Source organism: Oncorhynchus mykiss, chromosome 27 (genome assembly GCF_057628025.1).
Source record: "Oncorhynchus mykiss isolate SJ-2025 chromosome 27, ASM5762802v1, whole genome shotgun sequence".
In the NCBI taxonomy this organism is placed as follows: Eukaryota; Metazoa; Chordata; class Actinopteri; order Salmoniformes; family Salmonidae; genus Oncorhynchus; species Oncorhynchus mykiss.
The window spans coordinates 28,666,651-28,691,591 of NC_143048.1; the positions used below are offsets into that span (position 1 = coordinate 28,666,651).

At 43.1% G+C, this 24,941-nt stretch overlaps 1 protein-coding gene and 1 pseudogene across 8 annotated transcripts; one reads left to right on the forward strand and one right to left on the reverse strand.

Moving 5' to 3' along the window:
• Positions 1-1,595: 1,595 nt before the first annotated feature.
• Positions 1,596-18,136, reverse strand: LOC110507889 (vascular endothelial zinc finger 1). 7 transcript variants are annotated; one of them, XM_036965384.2, is made up of 9 exons: positions 18,014-18,135; positions 15,428-15,487; positions 10,026-10,819; positions 8,946-9,047; positions 7,821-7,890; positions 7,425-7,590; positions 5,724-5,768; positions 5,224-5,292; positions 1,596-5,028 (listed from the first exon to the last, which is right to left on the reverse strand). In XM_036965384.2, exons 1-9 carry the CDS (start codon positions 18,044-18,046, stop codon positions 4,706-4,708), a joined length of 1,662 nt encoding a protein of 553 aa, XP_036821279.1. In that variant the 5' UTR covers positions 18,047-18,135; the 3' UTR covers positions 1,596-4,705. The 7 variants fall into 7 exon arrangements, with proteins under 7 accessions (XP_036821279.1, XP_021443958.1, XP_090079937.1 ...); XM_021588283.3 differs by lacking the exon at positions 8,946-9,047; XM_090223811.1 differs by lacking the exons at positions 8,946-9,047; positions 15,428-15,487.
• A 1,049-nt stretch (positions 18,137-19,185) lies between these two features.
• Positions 19,186-22,019, forward strand: LOC110507143 (gap junction delta-2 protein pseudogene; annotated as a pseudogene). The gene has a single exon (XR_016492480.1). The product of XR_016492480.1 is annotated as a gap junction delta-2 protein pseudogene (transcript).
• The last annotated feature ends 2,922 nt before the right edge of the window (positions 22,020-24,941 follow it).

Here is a 24,941-nt window from a genome sequence, read left to right on the forward strand (position 1 = left end):
GCTACAGAGAGACAGGACGGACAGCTGATCGTCCTCGCAGTGGCAGACCACGTGTAACAACACCTGCACAGGATCGGTACATCCGAACATCACACCTGCGGGACAGGTACAGGCAACAACTGTCCGAGTTACACCAGGAACACACAATCCCTCCATCAGTGCTCAGACTGTCCGCAATAGGCTGAGAGAGGCTGGACTGAGGGCTTGTAGGCCTATTGTAAGGCAGGTCCTCACCAGACATCACCGGAAACAACGTCGCCTATGGGCACAAACCCACCATCGCTGGACCAGACAGGACTAGCAAAAAGTGCTCTTATCTGAAGAATGGCGGTTTTGTCGCAAGAGAATTACACCATTGGCCTGTACTTTGGAGTGGGATCGATTTGGAGGAGGAGGTACCATCATGGTCTGGGGCGGTGAGTCACAGCATCATCGGGCTGAGCTTGTTGTCATTGCAGGCAATCTCAACGCTGTGTATTACAGGGAAGACATCCGCCTCCCTCATGTGGGTACCCTTCCTGCAGGCTCATCCTGACATGACCCTCCAGTATGGCAATGCCACCAGCCATACTGCTCGTTCTGTGCGTGATTTCCTGCAAGACAGGAATGTCGGTGTTCTGCCATGGCCAGCAAAGAGCCCGGATCTCAATCCCATTGAGCACGTCTGGGACCTGTCGGATCGGAGGGTGAGGGATAGGGCCATTCCCCCCAGAAATGTCCGGGAACTTGCAGGTGCCTTGGTGGAAGAGTGCGGTAACATCTCACAGCAATAACTGGCAAATCTGGTGCAATCCATGAGGATATGCACTGCAGTACTTAATGCAGCTGGTGCCCCCCCCCCTGTTCAGGGACACATTGCATTTCTGTTAGGAACATGTCTATGGAACTTGTTCAGTTCATGCCTCAGTTGTTGAATCTTATGTTCATACAAACATTTACACGTTAAGTTTGCTGAAAATAAACAGTTGACAGTAAGGACATTTCATTTTTTGCTGAGTTTGTGGTTATATAAAACCACAGACTCCCTTTCAGAGCGATCCATATTCATGAATGCGGTGGTGTACCTAAAACTGTCCAGTGAGTGTGTGTGAAGTCCTCACTCCGTCCTCTTCAGTCATGTTTATCCTTGCCTTCTAAATGACTTGGGAGCCGACTCCTCATGCACGGAACCAGATAACACGGACACTCATAGTAAGAACAAACGTCAGGACTAAAAAAAGGCACCAACAGGTGTGTGAAAATAGAATATTGTGTACAGTTAAAAATAATAACAGGCTGACACACCATTCAAGTTTCCAAGTTTAATTGATAAAAATAAAATGTGTAAAGAAAAAAACAATTTTGTTTTCATGCACAGCGCATGGTTTGGCACAATACACCTAAAATCCTCTCAATACGCAAACAGTCACAGAGGCACTTATCAGTACACCATACTCCAATAGCATGCCTACTGTGAGCCAGGCAGTGTAGACACCTGAGGGGGAGGGGGAAAGAGAAATAGAGTTAGAGAGAAAGCGAGAGACCTTTTAGGAAGTGTTGGGGGAGCCAAATGTTAACTCTGTCCTCCCTGCAGACTCAGTATGGACAATCCACAATCATGTTTTATAATTATTTTATTTAGACAACCCAAATAAAAGGCACATAAAAACATTGCGCATATGTTTACAATTATTCTTGACAGACATTTAAAAATGTAGGAATGTTACCTTTCTGCTAATCAGAAAGCCTAGTCTTTGTATATACAAAATTACCATTGTTAATGTTCTAATACAAAAAGATTTATAAAAAGGTTCTAGTTTTTTTTCCCTTGCATGTGTCTATCATAACTAACGTCCTCTGAACTAAATGGTTTTGTACAAAGATATACATTCAGCAGCCTTCACAGGACTCCAAGATCTCCCAATTCAGAGAAAGATTTGAGATCAGACCAACTTCACTCTTCCAAAATCAAAAAGGTTAAGACCAAAACAAATCATTGCATTTAACAAAATAAATGTAGTGTCATTGCAAACAAATTAAAAGCATTTGGTTAAAAATAAACTGATGATGCATAAGAGTAATGGCCCTTTAAAAAAAACACAGACCATGTTCTCAAATATGTTAACAGAATGTTACTTACAAAACACTTTATTCAGTGTTCATCACACTTCAAAAAAAAAAAAATCACAACATTTCAATTTGGTTGAGGGGGCTGTCTAGCTCTTAGCCATCTGAACAGTTAAGGCTTCCTTCACAAAACAAGTCCATCACCATAGACATGACATCTGCGAAAGTGCAGGCAGCGCCATTGAGGCCATCTCTATTTTGAAATAGTCAATATTCCATTACTTCCATGACTTGGCCAACAAACTGAAAGGGCGCGTACTGTCACGAAGAGTGTTGTTTGAACAGGTTTAAATCCAAGGTTGGCGATTTACTGCCAACTGCAGTTAAGGAATGTTTCCTCACAAGTTTAATTCATTGGCTGATCCCTCCTGATGACCTGGATGGAATTATGTGATGTGTTCCTTCCTTAACCCATTGGAAGTCCCACGTAGTTGACTACTTCAAAAAGTCCTCATTGGTGCTGCCCATGCTAAAATGGGCTTTTGGGCACTAGTGTTGTCTAAGTCTATGTCCATCACATTAAGAGGAGGAAGCAGAAGTGTGGAATAGTGTTGTTGGAAAGCAGGTCAGGCACACTAGCTACAGCTACTGCGGAAGGACAACACACATACTTCAAAACTAGTTTTTTTGTAGTGTTTTCAAACAGTAAAAAAAGTCACTAGCCTTCTAATGAGTTTTTAAAAAACTAAATCCAAACTTGGACGAGCTCAGACGTCCACATGCAACATCGATGGAAAGGGAATCCAAATGGCAACAAGACCACCCGCCATTCCATTCCAGCAATTCCCTTGGGGCACTGTGTTGGCATGCATACAATACTATCAAAGGCCTCAAACACCTTACCGCTCCCAAGACCGACACAAGGAAGGCGAGGCCACAAGTCTCTGAAGAGTGTCCACCAGTGTAATGTTTGAATGCACCGCCTGTTCCTACCAAACCCATACAGCCTGATTTTTGGGCAATGTGTCGTGTCAGCTACACATGCTCTTTAAGAGTACATGCCAATTGAGTGAGAGGCCGGTGTACTGAACGTAGGCCTAGGCAGAGCCAGTAGGCACGGCAAGGAAGCAGCCCTGTGACCCTTGACCTATAACCTTTGATCCTTCTAGAACATGTAGTGGATACAGCCTCTAGTCTCTGCTTCCACTCTCTTTCAGGGCACCTCAGGCCCCAGATGGCAGTTTTGGTTCTACAGTAATATAACAAAAGGACCTCAGGAGACAGAAAAACCTTAAACTAACCTTGGAAGTAAACTATGCAAAAGTAGTCCAATGGACGGCCATATCGACAACGATAAAGTACTTGCAGCTCTGACCTGTGCTGAAAGATATCTACTTTTTTCTTTCTTTTCTGACAGGCAAAGACAAAATAATTGTGTGTTTTAATATTTACAATGAAAGGGTAAAAGGTCAAGGTTGTGTGTTAAACTTGATTTGATCCTTATACTCATCAAAAGATTGGGCAACTCTCAGTAAGGTTCTTGAGTAGAAGTAAACACATAGGATCCTAAACTAGCAATCAAAAAGAGAGGGGGATAAAATGGCCCCATCAAAAACTCTCCCAACATAACTATATTCACAAAAATTTTAAAAGGTGAACTTTGGGACCACTTTTTCAGCATAGTGTCTACTGTGCCACTAGGTGGCTCTGGTAGCCTCTACATTAACAGGGCTCTCAGCCAACACTAAACCTTTTGATCCTTGATAATACTGCTGTTTTCAGGACATTAACTTGGGGATATGCTTTCAGTGCCAGACATTTCCTCCTTGTGTTCCTGTAACATTACCACTAATGTCCTCTGGCTACTTTGTGAATTCATATAACACACAACTTACAACTACTTAAAAAAAAAAAAAAAAGATGTATAGGTTTACAGTATCCAGCAGTGAGAAGTGACCATTTTCCAGAGATGTTCAGGACCTGGGAGAGCTCACATTATGTAGTCAAAGGCATTGGCCTAAGATATAACTGTGGTGCCTTAAAATTATCCAGAAAAATCACCCTCCTGCAAAATGGTAGCCTTTGTCCCTTTTGTTGTAATAATTGTAAGGAGTTCAGTACAACTATTAAATACTGATTAGCAGGCTATAATAACAAAGGAAAACAAATATAAAAACCATCTGCTCTGTAAGAGAGCATTTAAAAAGACATTAATACCAGCAATACATTTGTGTTACAGTTTCATTCCAATGCCAAATGTGCAGGTATGTTGACGCAAGAGGCGAGGCATAACCCGTTTGTTTACGTCAGGCTTCCACTTGGTGCATCATTCAAAAGCTCCATTTCTCCTTTTGAGACTTCACATGCCTTCCAGGACTGTCCTCCTACCGGCGGTTAAATGAAATAAAATGCACCAGCATCTACAGGGGCTGGCCAGTCCACCTCTCATCATGCTGCATTCACTGCTGCAGCAACTGCAGCCAGACAGACGGGTACAGCATCCAGCTAGCCCCCCATACTACAACATCATCTATAGTACTCCTGGTAAGGAGGAAGGTCTGCTAAAGCAAGGGAGGAAGAGGTGGTGGTTTGGGGGTAGAAGGAGAGAGATGGAAGGGGTTGATAAAGAGATGCTAACCAGGGGCCAGGGAAGGGGTTACTACCAGGGAGGGGAGGAAGGCAGGACCTGGGAGAGAAAAGGCATGCTATCCATGGGCCGCATGGCGATGTTAAGCGGCCCGGTTATATTCATGGGCATCCCAGAGGTGATGGCCACAGGGTGGGCTATATTCATGGGCCCGGTGATGGTCACTGGGTGCTGCAAGTTGATTGGAGAGGTGATGTTGACCGTGCTGGTGGTGATGTTCATCTGGGCAGCGATGGTCACCGGGTTGCTGGCGTTGCTGCGGTTCATCGCCGAGGTGATGGCGGCAGAGTTGGTGACAGGTGTCGCCGAACCAGAGTTGTGCACGGTGTTGGAGTCTGAGGAAAGACAAGAGGGCGGGAAGGAGCGAAATAAAGACAGAATGAGCTGGATGATCGGTCCTTACAAACCATTTAGGATAACCCCAAGCTCCACAGGGTTAGAGGGGCTGTGGTTGGAGTCACTGCAGCAGTCACACACACTAAAATGATTAGACATGAAAAAACAAAATGGTAGGATTCTTATGAACCTACCTTGAAAACGAGAGATGTCCATAAGGACTTGGAAGGAGTTATTTAAGATCTCTCCTACCGTCAACTCACCTGAGGGGGCAATTCAAAAAGCAGGATCAATGTGCTAGCCAGCTAACTTTCAGCGAATATTCAGAAACACTTTATTTCATACTATAGTCAACTTGAAATGGTATGGTATAATTAACTCAATACCTTTAACAACCCATATTCCACTTAAACCTTCTGAGTTGTAATTTAAGGTTTATCAAAGTTATTTGGCTAGCTAACTTATTGATCCAGCTTAATGAAATAAAACCCTGATACCTGAATAACCATAACACACAAAAACACACAAGCATCTGCAACGACTTGGTTGGAAAACCACTACAGCTACACACGCTAGGCTAGAAAACAGATCTGTAGTGGAAAATGGGCCACTTCAATGCATAAGTAAGAATATAGAGCTACAAATTTGGAGGGGTTGGGATCGGGATGGGTTTCAGCTTTAGTTACTAGATTACCTTTTCGTATCCCTGAGTGGTGGTTCCACTGCCAGTCACTTAGCCCTATTCAGAGATACAGACAGATAGGGGTTACATTTATTGACAGGACTGATTGGGACAGGGCATCATTTGGGCCTGGGTGGCAGCAGGGCATAGGTTTGCAGGTCATTGGGTTAGATACACGAACGGTCAATCAAATGGTCTTCTACCAAGTACTAAAATGTTTATAGCGTGTCGTAGCTGGTGGGAACAAAAATGTGATTTATTGTATCTTATGCATACCCATTGTATAAAATGTGATTTATTGTATCTTATGCATACCCATTGTATAAAATGTGATTTGTTGTATCTTATGCATACCCATTGTATAAAATGTGATTTGTTGTATCATATGCATACCCATTGTATAAAATGTGATTTGTTGTATCATATGCATACCCATTGTATAAAATGTGATTTGTTGTATCATATGCATACCCATTGTATAAAATGTGATTTGTTGTATCATATGCATACCCATTGTATAAAATGTGATTTGTTGTATCATCTGCATACCCATTGTATAAAATGTGATTTGTTTTATCATATGCATACCCATTGTATAAAATGACAAGGGTTTGCTGAACAATAGCCCTTGCTATTTTAGAGTGATCAATCCCATGAAAAATGCGTCAGAGCGATCTTATTCTTCCAAACTGGACCTTTGACAAACCAATGACAGAGCAGACGTCATGAACCTCAATTTCAAGAGCTGACCGAAACAAGATACCCACTGAGTTTGAAAACCGCACACACAGACCCATCAACACTTAATGAGAGGATATTAAATGATTTGTTTGGACGGATCGCATATCGCATTTGAATGACTTGTATTGCTGCACTAGTTTGCTGTGTGCGTCAAATGAATTGAACGTGCAAAGCCCTTTAAATTTAGACCGTCTCCTACCAGATTTCTTGCTCCAGGCTATCCATTTCTGTCAGCAGAGACACTTGTCAACACCACCACACATGTGCAAACAACAAACAAACCAGACTGGGCTGGCCTGAAGGTGAGCCCCAGCACACTGACATGATCATGATATCAATTCATGAATGAGTGGTAACGACACAGTCCTTGTCAGTTGTGGACTGTTGTGCAGTACATTTGAATCTGTAAGTCAATTTGTTGTGGTGCTGCTCTGAAGGAGATGAATGTCCATGAAAATGGCCAAGATAAATATGGCATTTTCCTAAACATTCTTTATCCTGACCCAAATATATATTGGAATCAAATACAGCCGGACATGAGTCACTTCCCACTCTTATGATTTTGTGACTGGAAAAAAATCTGAAATCTGACGACAACTTCAGAAACCTGGGGTGTATTCATTATGGAAACCTTTTAAGAACCAAACAGATAAAAACAAGAGTTTCTATTGGACAAATTCAGGTAGGTCCCTCCACGTTTCATTCCGCTTGCTTCCATTTAGGAAAAGTGTAGCTACAGAATCGGAATGATTACACCCCGCATGACAAACCTGACAAAGTGCTTTGTGCTTTCCTATTGTGTATAGTACAGCACTGAACAACAAGGCCTGGGGTGCTTTCAGCATAAAGATGGAGACTGAATAAGTACCTAAATCATTTTTAAGAATACAAATACAATTTAATACCTAGGTCTGGAGGACCCCAGGCTAGGTGTGGCTTAGGGGAGGGAGTGGTGGAGGCGGCCTGGCATACCTTTATTACAGGGATTGTTGAAGCTGGCCTGGCCGTGGGTCTTGAGGTGGCTGGTAATGTAGGCAGCGCTCAGCATCTTGCCACAGATGTTGCAGGTCACCTTGCCCTCGTGTCGGATCATGTGGGAGCGCAGGCGGTCTTTGGTGGCGAAAGCAGAGGTGCAGGCCTGGGGAGGTATACAGGGACATTGAGGGGGATATTAGAAGAGACAATCTCAATCTGTCTGTGTACACAGTCTGCATCCTGAAGACTCAGGGGAGATTCAATATTGTATACTAATTTACAATTGGGAGATCGCATACTAATCATATCCTTAATCCAACAAACCAGGAGTGAATATGAGCGTGAACATAAACAGGGAAGGGGGCGTCCGGAGGAGGATGCCTGGCTCCTTACCGTTACTTGGCATTTGAAGGGTCTCTCTGAGGAATGAACATGCTTCACATGACAGCTTAGATGGTCAGGCCTGCAGGGGGAGAGAGGACACAGAAGAGCACAGGCACTTTAAAACCTGGTATAGTAGCTAGAATACAGGTAACAGCTTTATAACTGACTCCATACATTGACAGTAGCTGTACGCACTACTACACCGTTGACGTATTTAAATTAACAAATGGGCCAACAAAAGGTGGCAGGCAAATGACAAATTCTCTGAACCCACTGCCATTTCTTAATAATTAAATTATGTAAATTGTATCGAAGGCTATTACTGCGGATATTTTATGTAATGAATGTTAGTCTCATGGCGGCCCATATTTGACCCATGGGACACAAGCATTCCTTCTCCCAAAGTAATAATCTATGTTCTTGCAACAAAACCAGAGTTATTAGGTTGAGCCCCACCAAAAATAAATTACCAGAGAAGGATGGAATTTTGTCACTTCAAAATCTAGCTAGAACTCTATCCGACAACATGACAGAAAATCATACCTGTTCTACAATATACCCCCGAAGAAGACAATGATGTGGCAACCACAGCTGTGTCTCTTAGTTCTCCTCCTCTGCCCCAACTAAGCCGCACTAGTGAAATGTTGCTACTGGACAAACGCAGCCAGAGAATTCCTCTCCAACAAAAGAGGAGAGTGTGGCTTGAAAAAGTCTCGAAGGAGGCGGTTTCTCACTAGCAGGCTTTTTGTGATGGCTAGCAGGAGTCCAATCCCATCTCCTCAGGAGTGCAGTGAAGCTGAAAAGCTCATATCTCCCCTCCAACACAACGCTCCTTCGTTTAAGAGGGGAATAGCCTTTTTCAGGACTGCCAAATGTGAAAATGAACATGCACCTCTCGCCGCACAAGAGTAAGATGTTACTTCGCAAGTCATTAGATATGATACAATATCCTTCACTTCCCTAGTTGCTAATAATTTAGCTCAGAAACATACCACCATGTTGACAGACAACTTAATGGATGTCTGAAGGGGTTGGGGTGAAGAGACATGTGCTCTCCAATATTGGAAATAGCAAAAAGGAGAGGTGCTAAATTGGTGATTAGAAATCAGACCCGTCAATGAGTCATAACACTACCATTGGCCTTGGGAGCTGCAGGAGTGACACTGGAGACCCAGGACCATCTCTTCTGGTGCCGTCTGGCCCCTGCAGTAGTCTCCCTGTCCCGTGCTGACATCCCTGAGAGGGGGGGACACGAGGGACTGCTGTGACGCACGTAAAGCTCCAGATACTGTTTAAATGCACGCAGTGCCCCACCATGTATGTCATGAGCCAGTACTAGGGTCTAAACGGAAGCTGCGTGGGGCATCAGTAATAATGGCCAAGCTTCATAAAGCTACACACAAACAAGAAGTGGTCCAGAACAACAATTAAAGGACAAGGTCTCAGAGATACCATATAAATAGGCCTTCCGGTATGTGATTTTAGGCATTGAAATGATACTCCACTTATTGTTCTTTGCTTGGGGAATTTCATTCAAAGTGGAAATTGTACATAATGCACATAGCCAGAAGGTGTATTAAAGCATCATAGAGGAAACATCAGTATGCAAAGCACTGGTCCTAACAGCCTATCAATTGACAGTGATTAACCAGTCCAATTCAACTCAATTACATTCCAACATGTGGGGATTTCCAACATTACAAGTCATCACACCTTAAAATGATTTGGCTACTGACAACTGAATATCAATTAAGTGGAATGTTTTTACCCAACCAAGCCCACCATGTACTTGTATGCCATCATCCATGCATCTAACATAGTTAGATTTCAGCAGGTGCAGACCCACAAAACAATCTGCCCAATTGTAGCCCGTTATGCCTTCATTCTTTTACATAGTCGTATCCTGTACATAAATGTATCAGATTCTGAATAAAGACGACTTTTGGAAAGTTGTAATATTGCCCTCTTGCTTTTCAACCCCACAATAAGGAAATATATTAGAGGTGGAGAGGGGAATCACCTTCACAGTGCAGTGGTAATGGTAAGAAATGTGTGAAATTCCAACTAACCTCACACATAATAAATTTACTCTCAGAATGCATTGACAATTACAACATCATGTGCTCTGGACAATAACATTATGGAGTTTATACTCAGCATTTTGTAAGTGGACAAGAAAAGGGAAACTTGAGTAAGTTGAACTGTGCCACGCACCTGGAGAAGCCCTTCCCACAGACAGAGCAGATGTAAGGTTTGTGAACACCCCCGTCATGTGAGCGCACGTGGTAGGTCATGCGGTCCTTCCTCTTGAAGCGCTGCTGGCAAATGGGGCACTCAAAGGGCTTCTCGTCTGAGTGGGACAGCTTGTGACGATTCAGGTGGTAGACGTCACGGAAGGCCTTGCCACACATCTCACAGCCGTGGTTCTTCTTCACTGGCTTGGCAGGCTTCTTGGGCTGGCTCTGCTGCTGATGCTGCTGCTGCTGCTGATGTTGATGCTGCTGGGGCACCATGGTGGGAGACATGATGCTGGAGCCCGTGGAGGCCGAGGTGGTTGCTGTGGTGAGGATGCCAGCGATGGTGGAGATGTAAGAGGGCTGGCCGCCGCTGTTCTCGCGCTGCGGCACTGTGGAGATCATGGGCACCATCGTGGGCGCCGTCTGTGTCTTCTTGGGACGGGACACCATCTTGACGCCAGTGTGGCAGGACTCGTGCCGTCTGAGATGGTAACTGTCCCGGAAGGCTTTGTTGCAGTAGCCGCAGATGAACGGTGTTTTGGACTTGGGCTCTTTCTTCACCACTGCAACGGGACCACCGCCACCTCCTCCCCCTGTCCCGCTGGCTACATTGTCCTTGAGGAGCTCAGCGACGCTGACCGGGGGCTTCTGATCCAGGAGGATGGGCATCACAGGCTTCTGGTCCACAGGCTCTGGTCCTCCTGACTGGAGGAGAGGCAGCAAGCTGTTCTGGGCCACCTGGTGCTGGTGATGCAGGGCTTCATTGGCCTGCTGGAAGGACAACACAAAGACAGCCATGCAGAAGCACATCAGTACACAGTCTAGACAGTCCCACACCCTCAAAGCTACTACAGCAGAGGCAGGGAAGAGAAGGAGAGACACCGGTTTCTGACTGCTCGAGAGCTGAAACGGACTGCCTTGTCAGCAGAACTACCACTGTTTCCAAGATGTGCTTACAATTGTAATTAGTGATGGGGATGAAAATAAAAACAGAAAGCAACAAGACTTCCCATTTCTCCAAAAGGACTGAGCAGAGTATGACAACTTTATCCCCTTTTCTTCTTTGAAGAGTCCATTTGAATGTCAGTTTCTATTTCCAGATTCAGTTGCCGAATTCCATGAACTAAGCTATACTATCTAAAAGCTTTTCTGGTGACATCTAAGGGTAGCCTTGTGGGTGACATTGAAGCTCAAAAAGATGTTGTTCAATTTATACCATTATTGTAAGTCTTCCCCAGTGCCATTCAGCCAGCCCAGTTACTACAACCCCAACCCTGTCAGCATGAATGCAGCATTCGAAAAGGAAGGACAGGCTTTAACAGAAAGTGGGTGGGGTTACATCCTGCCTGATTGGCCCTGTCCGGGGGTATCGTCTAACAGGGCCACAGTGTCTCCAGACCCCTTCCGTCTCAGCCTCCTTTATTTTACCGCCTTTTCTCCTCAATTTGTGGTATCCAATTGTTAGCAACTCCCGTATGGACTCAGGAGAGGTGAAGGTCGAGAGCCGTGCGTCCTCCGAAACACAGCCCAACCAAGCCGCACTGCTTCTTGACACAATGCCCGCTTAACCCAGAAGCCAGCCACACCAATGTGTCAGAGGAAACACCGTACACCTGGCGACCGTGTCAGCGTGCATGTGCCTGGCCCGCCACAGGAGTCGCTAGAGCGCGATGGGACAAGAACATCCCTGCAGGCCAAACCCTCCCTTAACCCGGACGACGCTGGGCTAATTGTGTGCCGCCCCATAGGTCTCCCGGTCACGGCCGGCTGCGACAGAGCCTGGAATCGAACCTGGATCTCTAGTGGCTCAGCTACTCACTGCGATGCAGTGCCTTAGGCCACTGTGCCACTCGGCAGGCCCAGCCTCCAGTATTTATGATGCAATAGTCTGTTTCGGGGGAGTTAGGGTCTGTCTGTTATATGTGGAGTATTTCTCCTGTCTTATCCTGTGTCCTGTGTGAATTTAAGTATGCTCCCTCTAATTCGCTCTCTGAGCTCTAGGACCTTGCCTCAGGAGTACCCAGTCTTCCTTGCTGTCCCCAGTCCACCTGGTCATGCTGCTGCGCCAGTTTCAACTGTTCTACCTGCTACCTTGTCCAGGACCTGCTGTCTAACTCTGAATGCTGGGCTATGAAAAGCAAACTGACATTAACTCCCGAGGTGCTGACTTGTTGCACCCTCTACAACCACTGATGATGATGATTATTAGACCTTGCTGGTCATCTATGAATGTTTGAACATATTGAAGAACAATCTGGCCTTATATGGCCATGTACGCTTATAAACTCCACCCGCCACAGCCATACAAGGACTGGCCACCCCTCAGAGCCTGGTTCCTATCTAGGTTTCTTCCTAGGGAGTCTTCACTAGTCACCGTGCTTCTACATCTGCATTGCTTGCTGTTTGGGGATTTAGGCTGGGTTTCTGTATAACACTTTGTGACATCTGCTGATGTAAAAAGGGCTTTATAAATACATTTGATTGAATAAAACAGTAACGGCCATTAATTTCTCAGAAATAGAAAGGGAGTCATTTCCAGCCCAGGCATCTGAGCCCCTCAGAAAAAACAAGAGTGCAGCCTTGATGAATGTGGCAAGAGATAAGGGGACGAGGGTCAGGAGACAAGGGTTATTAGGGGAGAGAAGGGTTAAGAGGCAGCTGTTGCAGGTTCCATACAAACTATAAAGAACAAAAATATAAAAACGATTTTACTGAGTTACAGTTCATATAAAGGGAATCAGTCAATTGAAATAAATTCATTAGGCCCTAATCTATGGATTTCACGACTGGGCAGGGGCGCTGCCAAAGGTGGACCTGGATGAGTTGTAATAGTTTCAGACGATCCCGCAGGTGAAGAAGCCGGATGTGGAGGTGCTGGGCTGGCGTGGTTACATGTGGTCTGCGGTTGTGAGGCCGGTTGGACATACTGCCAAATTTTCTAAAACAATGTTGGAGGCGGTTTATGGTGGAGAAATTAACATTCAAATATCTGGCTACAGCTCTGGTGTACAGTCCTGCAGTCAGCATGCCAATTGCACACTCCCTCAACTTGAGACATCTGTGGCATTAATGTGATAAAACTGCACATTTTACTGTGGCCTTTTATTGTCCCCAGCACAAGGTGCACGTGTGTAATGATCATGCCGTTTAATCAGCTTCTTGATATGTCACACCTTTCAGGAGTTTCGATTATCTTGGCAAAGAAAAAATACTAACAGCGATAAAAACACAATTGTGCACAAAATGTGCACAACTCCAGATCTGCTCAAATGAGTCCTTCAGAGATGAACACACAGAGCTCCCTGCCACTCAATCTAAATCTGTTGCATGTAAGGTGATCTCCTGTGGTGATTGAGCCGATTAGTTCTCTCTACTGGCAGAACATCTAGCATGGGACAACCTGTATGTTAGTCAACAATACCTAACCCCAACACAACTGAATATGATGCAAGACTGAGGAGCCGGACTTGGCACCACAAGGAACCTTTGGATACTCACAAAACTACATTATATTGACAAAAATGGTGCCCTCGGTAAACAAATATTGTCCAGAATGGTTGCATTGACCAATTGGTCAAAGTTCAGATAGTTTCTCATCTACATCAACATTTCCTCCCATGTCTGCCTCCTGAACACGGTATCCATCTGCAACGATGAGCAACTGGTCCCTTCACTATTCAGTGTCGTTTTGAATGGTGGTAACAGAACCTATCAATGCTAATGGTTTGAAATGCAACTTCTGTCATGTCTCAGGACAAGTTGTAATAGCTGCTTACACATCTGCTATAAATATCCCTTTTGGAGCAATTTCACACCACTTTCAAGTGGCTCTGAGGGCACAGGCTGGTTGAGGCACCATACTCTCAAACTACACCCCCCCCCCCGAATCACATTCATCACACAGGCTCATATAACCTACTACAACCAGTCATTAAAACCTAACATTTAAAATATTTCCTTTAAACACACTAAATTAGTAAATTATTCCATTATGACCGCCTAATAATCATACAAAATGCTGCTGATTGTCTATTGTTTTGCAGTGGTTGAAAAAAATGTGTAGCAGTGTAACAAAAACTGATAAGGTAGCAAAAGAATGACCCAACACTGGTAGCTAATAGAGCAGTGTACAGAGGACAGCTGCAGCTGCTGGCATTGTCCAATTGGTCACGGCAGGCCCCAAAGAATGGGTGGGGGGGGCAGGGGGTTTATGAATATTTTTGGTTGGTGTGTGAATAGAGTTTCACATTGTAACCAGCAACCTTACAACGGGCCGACCAAAGACACCCCGATTGAGACGATCTTGTTATTTTCCGTAATCACCATAGGGCAAGGTTAAAGAGCTGACCCCTGGGCTTTCAGGTTCAGCCAAGCATCCCAATACGGTCAGCCAGGCAGGCAGGGGATGGTTGTCTGGGCTGGGGGAGTCTGAAAAAAAATCCAAATTGTGTTCCTTTTTCTTTATGCTCTTTTGTGGAGCGGTAGAAGACACAAATCCGAGCAGTGATGCACTTACGGCCCGCAGGGGGGCCTTTGTAACACCAGTCCTGCCTGATTTGGGGATTCTGTTCAGCTGGCGGACACTGCAGACTGCTTAGTGAGTTACCATAGGCAGCAGTGCTTTGGGAATGGGAGAAAAACATGGTTCAGTCACAGGGTGTTATGTCCCCTTTTTGTCCTCTGTCCACACTTTAGTTGGATCCAGACTGGAATTCTTACCACCATTAGCATTTCTTCTAGCTGTGTGTGTGTGAGTGAGAGAGACAGCAAAGTGCTCAGACCAAGACACACATACGCATAGGGAGCTGCAGCCCGCTGTGCCTTCACGCTGCTCTGATGATTTTGATACAAATCCGCTCTGAAGGCTGAGGTCATTCCCAGATAAATAGTGTTGTAACGGAGTGGGGCGTGGAAAATAACAAAAAAACTACAACAAATAAAAATCAGCCTGTTCTGTTGTTCAGTCAGTCAGGGATGTGGAGGCAGGGCTTTACAATGGAGGAGAATCTCATTCACCACAATGTTAATCTGTTTAGATATCAGACAACGAGGCCCCAAGGCAGCAGCTTGCCATTTGCTCAGACAAGTGCCCAAATTATTTTATGATCCCAAAAACAACAGTAATAGTTCAAATATATTGGTATTGCTTTTGTTCTCACAAAACTTGATAAACACACTCAATGTCTGGCACCAACCTGCATGAGGGAAGCAACAAGATCCGAGTGTTAACCCTGAAACCAGGACTAAGATCCTGACTTCACACTATGCTCTATCTATGTTTCGAGGGCTGGGTGGGGGTCATGTCATGTGCAAAAAACCTGTGAAAAAGGAAGTTGGGGAATTTACAGGGACATATTACTGTGGAGAACATTAACTTACTCTGATCCCTGTGTAGTAGTCCCTACGTGGATTCCCTGGAACCATGGGACCTACAGAAGACTAATACAAAAGAAAAGGAAAATACTGGGCTTGTTAATAAAATGTTAACATTAACAGTAAAACAAAACCCTATTACGTATCGTCTTAAAGGAATCATAAAAATGTAGGTTTGTCCTAAAAATCGGGAGAAAAGAAATGACTCATTTTCATCTGATTCAGGATTACGAGAATACTATTGAGAGCTGCATAGCTTGACACCCCCCCCCCCCCCCCCACGCATAACCTCTGATGCCTACAGAACAATAACAAGTGACGCACAGCCTCATTAGACGCTTCACCAAATCGAGCAAATCAAACGGAGCCTCCAAATAACAACTACTTCGTTTTCATTTTCCTCCACTGCTCCATCACACCAGCTTCAGGTATTTGTGCCTTGTTAGACACAAAATAAAACCATTATCATGGGTCCCTGGCTCACGGCAATTAACTGGCAACAGCTGCAACTCTCAAGAGCTGAGGGAACAGAACTAAATATGCCTACCACTATGGCTGCAATATGATTATGTGGAGTAGGTAGGGGGGGGGGGGGGAGTGGAAACTTGGTTTGAAAACGTACATTTTCAACACTGGTGTTCACATTTGACCTGAGATGGGGAGTAGAACACTACACAGTAAGCCATTTGAGAGGATGTGTGAAGCTTAAGGGTCAAGTGTCCAATTCATTTAATAATTTAACCGACACTGCATTTTGTTATGCATCTTAGGTTGTCACATAGGACAGTAAAAAAGGTACATGTCCACTAGGAGAAACAGCCTGTTCCCCTTATGCTAATGACACATTCAAAGAAAATAGAAAAGGGTCTTAAATTATGACTGATGTGCTTTCCCATACCCCGACAGAGGATGTTTCAAATATCTACACTAGTGTAGATACTCTGGATTCTCAAATGCAATCCCTCAGGTGTGATGGAAAGACGTCTATTTTTAAGCTCTAGCAGACACGTGACTGCTGGTGGATGAATTCTCAATGGTTACATAATGTCTACAATCTATGAATGTAGTGTACCTGCCAAGTTGACGGCTTTCGCGTTTACTACCTTAAGTATTTTTTATAAATGTATATATATTTTTGACTGCTGCCTTATTTACCTAGTTCAGGGTGTCCCAAACTCGGTCCTCAAGACCCCAATGGGTGTACGTTTTGGTTTTTGCCCTAGCACGACACAGTTGATTCAAATAATCATCAAGCTTTGATCATTTGAATTATCTGTGTAGAATTAGAGCAAAAAACAAGATGAGGACAGAGTTTGGGAAACACTGGGCACATGAATAATGTTTACATACTGTTTTACCCACTTCATATGCATATAGTGTATTCTAGTCAAGGCTCATCCTATACAACTACTGCTGTACACCTTTGCTATTCATATACTGTCCATACACAGACCATCATATATTATATTCCAGACTCTGACATTTCTCTTCCTGGTATTTCTTAATTGCTTTATTTTTGTGTTTATTGTTAGGTATTACTGCACTGTTGGAGATAGAAACAAGCATTTCACTGCACCTGGGATAACATCTGCTAAATATGTGCAAGTGACCAATTAAGTTATTGGACGTTTTACATCGTTACAAGCACACATCAGTAAATACTAAAAACTCCTGAATAACCGTGATCATGTGCTTACTTATTAAAAGGGTAAAAATAAGAAGTTTGGATTTAAATATTTCCAAATACAATTGATGACCATCCCTAGATTTGCAATTTACATCGCACTAAAGTCAAACAACCAAGGACGTGAATACCCTCTGCAAGCTGCCAAATAGAAATCTCAGACATACGGCAGAGGGGTTTCAAATGATCAGTAGTGCAAGAATTAGCTAGCAGCTTACTGCATAGTCTGAATTCTTTCTCCAACCCGCGGTTACATATTTTGGGACGAGGAAAACGGGGGAAAGTTAAGAATCAGAAGTGAGGGGTCCCTCCTCTCCATCCTCGTGCCCAGAATGTAAAGGAATGAGATTTGCTAACGGTAGACATTTATTCAAATTGCATCAAAACTAGTAAACAAAAACCACTGATTGCGAAAATGTATTCGTTGGTTAGCATGGCTCTCCGCTTGAGTGAAGGTGGGGATTGTTCTCGTTCTTTACGAGGCTAGCTTACAGCGGGCTAGCTTTCTAACTAACCAACGCGCGGCCATGGTCACTTTGCTTGCTTTTTATATTTAGCTAATTGGGGGCCAATCCGATTTATAAACATGCACTGGCGGACTTGAACAAACATCTGTCGAAACACAAATTTTCTACAAAAAAATGGGGGAGACCGACCAGATTTCCCCCCTCTCGAGCGTCATCCATACTTCACAGCTGGAAGTCTAGGCTTGATGTCGCGAGCTAGCTCGCTAACGTTAGCTCGTTTAGCGGATTGGGCTAGCCAATATTAGCTAGCTAGCTACCGTTGTTTTGCTTGAATAACTATTAGAAATCAACGTTTAAATTCCCTAGGGGCAACGATGCATTAGGTATGTAGTAACATTTAGATGTAGTTAATCAAATTTACCACTCATACGTGACACTTACCTGGAATAAAAATGTACTCCAGCTCGGTTCCATTGCAACACTTAAAATCTGCAGGAAACCTAGAAGGAATCTATAACAAAGCAGCTAAACATGGCAGCTCCTACAACTTCCTGTAACGCTCCGGGCTGAACCATTTCCAGTTTAGTTTTATGGGACGTTAGAGATTTTTCAGAAATCAATATATTGTAAATTGCCTTGTATTAACATAGTATTCATATAAAACATGTTTCTAATATATATGTATTGCAAAATTACTGAATAGCATATGATGTGGCGTGTCAAACAGTAAAATATGTACTATATGGAACGTGGCCCCCCATTTGTCGAGCTTAACTAGTCCATTAGAGCGCCTTCAAGAGATAACATAAAATTAAATAATTTTCAGTATGCCATCGTCAAAGATGGTTACTGATTGTGCCCTTATATATCATTCATTACATTATGCTTCAACACAAACACCAGGTAAAAAGCAATATGTTGTTTCTATACAGTTTAGCTACTATTTGTCAACCCCTTCAAATAACATTTTAAGAAATCCTTTCAAGATTTGCTGGGATTGGAAAATATTTACATCAACACACAATTGCATAACACAATTAGGATACGACATGTGCATAACATGCATTTATATGATTTTACAGATGTAAAAAAAAATGTGCTCAGGACCTACCATTTGTCCATTATCTGATGGGGGCACAGCGGTCTAAGGCACTGCACCTCAGTGATAGAGGCGTCACTACAGACCCTGGTTCGATACTGGGCTGTATCACAAACAGCTGTGATTGGGCGTCCCATAGGGCTGCACACAATTGGCCCAGCGTCGTCCTGGGTAGATTGTCATTGTAAATAAGAATTTGTTCTTAACTGACTTGCCTAGTTAAATGAAGGTTAAATTATAAAAATTATCAATGGGTCTACAGCTCTAGGCATGACAATCCTTAGTACTTCGTTAGCAATTTCTGTCTTTGACAGATTGATGTTTTCAGAAAGCCAGATGCTTCCTCAATATTTGAATTTAGATGAACTCGATCAATAATTCAGTTAATGATCATATTTGGCCCACTGGCACTGGCTGCCCTGTAGTTTACATATGACACACACAGACCACACCAAATCCAGCCTTTCAGCCCAACAACACAAAGTAACAATTGAATTCCAGCCCTCACAAACTGCAGGGTAATGGTCCTGATGTCCTCTGTTCCAGAGCCCCAGTGTATGGACCACACCATGATGAAGCAGAGACACGGATGCTGCGGAGGATACTGAGACTTGGTCTTTACATTTGATCCCATGATAGACATTCAAGTGGATGGATAGACTCTAAACATACTTATTTTAAAGGAGATACAACCTGTTCTGTGTGTTTCATCTGTGGACTTGGATTTGATTGTTATTGATGTTAGCTGCTTATAGGGACTTCAGTATACAATTTGAAGGGATACCACAGTCCTGTTTAGTCCAGACAGTTCCTGGAAGACAATTTTAGTGAACTGTATGTATTGTGAGATTTGTATTTCTGTTTTAGGTCAGGCCTATAAGTGGATGGGGCACAGCACTAAGGCTAGTGGCCTAGAGAAAGACAAATGCTGTCGTCATAACTGGTGACTATAAGCCTAAAACTGCTGGATGATTCCTCTACTTTGTCATCACATTTCATTCAAAGATTGAGCATAGTCTGGAAAAGTGAGAAATATTAAATCTTCCATTTCTCTAAATTGTATTTTTGAAACAGGCTTAGAGCAGAAGCTTTGCATAAATTGGCATTGTTTTCCTTTTCCAGTTTTTTCCCTGCTGTTATTGTTTGACTATTCCCGGCTGTTCAGAAAAGGTGCCTCCCATTGTATTTTAAATCTTTGTTAAACTGTACATTGGCTGCCTTTGTATCCCCACAGTACAATGAGAGTTTCAGATAGAGTGGCTGAATATGTCTGAATATGCCTATTCTCCCATACGAGGCTCAACACCGTTCAAATCGTCCATTAAACAGCACTCATATTAATTATAGCCAATGCGGACTGCATGGCAAAGCATTTTTGACAGATTTGCATTGGAAAGAGACTAACTATCCAGGGGTGAGTGGATTTCTAACTGTTTTGTTCGGATTGTTCTTCTCTGTTTGCATTTTCAATTGTTATGATAAAGGGAAAAATGGGAAACAGTATTTTCTGCTGTTACAATTTGCAATGTATTCCCCTCATTGATATGTGCATACTCTATACGTCTCGTGTATCAACAGCTGTCTGAGAAGTTATGAGATAATGAGTGACATTTTTGGAACATTTATTTATTCAACAGAATAAAAAGGTTTTCTGTATTGTGAGTTGCAATACAACCATCTTAGATCAGATGAGAAGCCATTTGCTCTCACTGTTTGCAAAACATTAGAAAATGTTCCTTTACATAGAATTAAAATTGGTGTCTAAATGATTCCTACTGTACTGTTTTAGGTAGTAGTGGACTGAGAGGTTGTGATCCCCCCAGGTTAAACCATGGGAGACTGGTCCATTCTCGGACGCTTCCTGTCCGAGGTGCAGAACCACTCCACAGTGATCGGCAAGATCTGGCTGACCATGCTGCTGATCTTCCGCATCCTGCTGGTGACCCTGGTGGGGGACGCGGTGTACAGCGATGAGCAGTCCAAGTTCACCTGCAACACCCTGCAGCCCGGCTGCAACACCGTCTGCTATGACACCTTCGCCCCCATCTCACACCTGCGCTTCTGGGTCTTCCAGATCGTCTTGGTCTCCACGCCGTCCATCTTCTACATCGTTTACGTCCTGCACAAGATCGCCAAGGATAAGAAGCCGGAGGTCCAGAGGGGGCAGGTGATGGCTGAGCGGACCTCCAAGAAGGTGTTTGGGCAGCTGGTGAAGAAAGGGCTGGAGAACATGGAGACTGGTATGTCCACCTACTGCCCTGGATACAGAGAGGAGTGGGGTGGTCAGGAAGGGGAGGGGGTGGAGCATAGCCTGCTAGAGGAGGACTGTGGAGAGGTAGGGGCGGACCCAACTCAGCTGTCCAGCCAGGTGCTGCTAATATACATCCTGCAAGTGCTGCTGCGCTCCGTCATGGAGATCACCTTCCTGGTGGGGCAGTACTACCTGTTTGGCTTCGAGGTGCCCCAACTGTACCACTGTGAGACCTACCCCTGCCCCACCCGCACAGACTGCTTTGTGTCACGAGCCACCGAGAAGACTATCTTTCTCAACTTCATGTTCAGCATTAGCGTGGGCTGCTTTGTGCTCAACATCGCAGAGCTGCACTACCTGGGCTGGGTCTACATCTTCCGCGTACTGTGCTCCGCTTGCTCAACCTGCTTCCAGCCCGAGAGCCACCCTGTGGGGCTGTACGACCACCACAACCCTCTGCTGCTGCAGCTCAAACACTCTCTGAGAAGCAGGCTGGTCCTGCAGACTCCCACGCCCATGGCCCAGGAGAAGGCTGGGGGCCACCTGCTCACTCACATCCCAGCCATCTCCTTTGAGACCGACTCTACTGTGGAGTGCACCTCCAAGAGGACTCCGGAAGAGAGGGACCGGGTGAAGGTTAAACTGGCCAACATGGCCTTGATGGGAAGGATCAAAAAGTCTTGGCTGTGAAATGCCCATTATGTGTGATTATCGAATTGATAATTTTCCACTTTTGAAACAACAATGGGAAAGACAGGGTTTATAGCAAAGGTTGCTCAGATTGGGCTTTTGGAAAAATTGGGAGAATGAAAGTGCACTCCTGATTCAGAGAGAAAGATCCAGCTTAATCATCCATACCATTGTTTAAATTACAATAAAAAAACATTCAAACTGTTCCTGAGTTTCGAAAGACAGAGAAAGGAAAACATCATTATCTTCAGTCTGTTCACACCTGTTCACACAAGTCCTACTGTCCACAATCTCAGGTTTCTTCAATACAAACACACCTGTTTCAGAAAACCTGATCACTTTCACATTCGAACAATGTTTGTAGGATACTTTTCAATAACTCAATAAATGTAAGTGTTGAAACCATACATAGCTGGTAACTTGAGCTCGGCAGAGTAGTTTTGACCTGTGTCCAGATGCAGTCATTTATGTTGTCTAAAGGCAATTTGTCTCTTATAACAATGTTATTTTTCTGAATAATCTAATTTAATTGACTGGTAGGTAGTCACTAACTATTTGTAGCATGTGTTCCTCTGTTTATTGATATTTACATGGTGTGTATGTGTTAAGATGTTAAGTAATTAATGTTGATATTATCCAAAGGGTTTTTAACTGAAATGTTAAATGTTGGTGTCTCGATCTCAGACATTTACGCTCATATTTGTAAATAGTATTTCAAAAATGGCAGAATCAAACAGTATTGGAATAGTGACTTGTATTTTGCATCTAGAAGTGGAAGAATTTTAGAAGAATGCTATTTCATCAGTCAAATGTTGCACTGTTTGATAAGACAGGGTAAAGAAAACCTCCATTTTAATGAGTTTAGTTGTGAGTTTGACATTTTACCACAAGAAGTCACTATAATACTATACGTTATCAAACAGGGTTGTGCTGAAAATCAAATGAACCACAGCCAAATTAATTATTTGCAACTAAGAGTAAGATTAAAAAAGACATGTATAACTCACTTTCTTGATAAAATACATTCTAAAATGTAAATATATGTGATTTCTGAGTATGTAGTGCACATATCTTTTTAAGGCCCAAAGCAGACGTTTTTATATCAATATCAAATCATTTCTGGGTAACAATTAAGTACCTTACTGTAATAGATTACGATGAAAATGGTGAAAAATGTATTTTTTGCAAAAAAAACTTTCTCAAGCAACAATTTTGCCAGGACTGTCTGGGAGTGGTCAGTGTGGAGGGGAAATTAAAACTAGCTGTTATTGGCACTCTTTGTCGTTGGTCTATAAACCAATTTACACATGGTGATGTCGCCATGGAAAGCCAAAACTCTCGCCCATGCAAACCTGCTGATTAGAAGGTGCTGTATAGATGTGAGAAACTCTCTTTTCATGGCACTTCAATATCAAAGTGAATTTTTCGTAGCAGGTTAGGAAACTGAGGTTTAGGTTAGGAAAAGGGTTAGGGTTAGTGAAAATGCTCTCCAAACCTTCTACTAAAATTACTTTGCATTGAAGTGCTGTGAAAAGAATGTGTCCCTGCTCAGGTGTTGCATGCATCAACCAATGGTTGTGTGCCAAGTCATCCATTGTGTCATCGACTGACAGATTGCTATAACATATGTGGTTAGCTGACACACAAAATACCTATCCAGGCAGTGTAAGATCTGGCAAGTGTCAGCAAGGCCTGGGCAGAGGAACATGCTCCGTATTTTCAACCAGAACTATCAGGAAGCAACCCCGATCACATTTTTGTAAAACACATTTACAGTGTTAGTTTCATCAGCTGTTGTACAATATGAAATACAATTATTTTGACTTCACAGGGCCTTTAAATGTAGGCAAACAAGTTTTCAGCATTCAAACTAATCTACCCAGCCAGATTCAGCACCATGGACAGTGAAGATCAGAATACCTGCGATCTGACGATTAGAACAACAGTGCTATTTTTTTTTTTTTGTTCAATTGAAAGTTTTATTAAAGTTCTTGTTTTTCAATCAACCAACAAAACACATTCCACATTCACAGGCTTTAAAAAAAGAAAAAGTCAAAAAATAATAATACATTTGAAAAAATAAAAATACAATTAAAATGAATGATAAAGTCAAATAAAAGCATTTATTTTCCTTGGTGCACACGTACTCAAAAACGAAATTAAAATAAAAACACACAAAAAAAACATTTAACACATGCAGCAGCACTATCAAGGTTCTTATCAGCTATTTCAAGCATTCGCTGAGACGACGGGCCAATAATTTGTTTTTAGGTTTTACAGTACCTTACACAACATGTATCTGCGCATTTCCCTAGTCACCCCGTTCACTCTGTCCAGTTTGAAATATAGTTGAATAGTGAAGACCAGAGTCTATCAAACTTGGGCTGTCTCTTGTGGAGGTCATAAGTGAGCTTTTCAAGAGGAAGAAAGTCAACAATCTGGTCAATCCACATTTTAAATGTAGGAGGGGTATTTGAGGCCCACAATAGAAGAATACCTTTCTTAGCAAAGTATGTAATAGTCATAAGCAAATTTTCTCTGTCAGGATCAAGAACAAAGTTCTGCTGGGCATTAAGAAGATAGATACACGGGGTCATATCAAACTGTACCGCTAGTATTTTCTGTGCAGCAGTATGTACAGATTGCCAGAATCTGGCAATCTCCCTACAGCTCCAAAATACATGCATATAGGTTCCACTTTCAGAGGTACATCTTTTACAGTTAGGAGACATATCTGTTTTCATTCTATGGAGTCTCAAAGGAGTATAATACAATTTGTACAAAAATGTGTAATTAGATTCTTTCATTTTTACACTGGTAGAGGAGCAGTATACCCTGTCGCAAACCTCTGCCCATAACTCATCACTGATAGTCAGACCAAGGTCCTTTTCGCAGATTATTTTCAAAGGAGTAAAGGAGGAGCTTCCTTTCTCAGAAAGGAGTCTATAGATGTAAGATATTTTGCCTTTAATGGATTGTGCTGTGACAAGAAGGGTTTCAACTTCATTCAACTGAGTTCTAAACCTCTTGGAGGTAAATGAGGAAATTACATGTCTAATTTGGAAGATATTTGAAAAAATGGGATCTTGGCACATCGAATTCACTGCAGAGCTCTTGAAAGGATTTCAGTGTAGTGGTTTTCTGATGAAATAGGTCTGAAAAGGTCCTGATTCCTAGAGTATGCCAAAGATTAAAGTTGGCCTCCCTCAGGGCTTTTGGCAAGTCTGGGTTGCCCACTATAGGCGAGTGAGAACATATTTGGGAGGAAATGCCCAGGTATTTCTTACAGTCCCTCCACGCTAGTAGGGTGCTGTAAATCACAAAGGTTT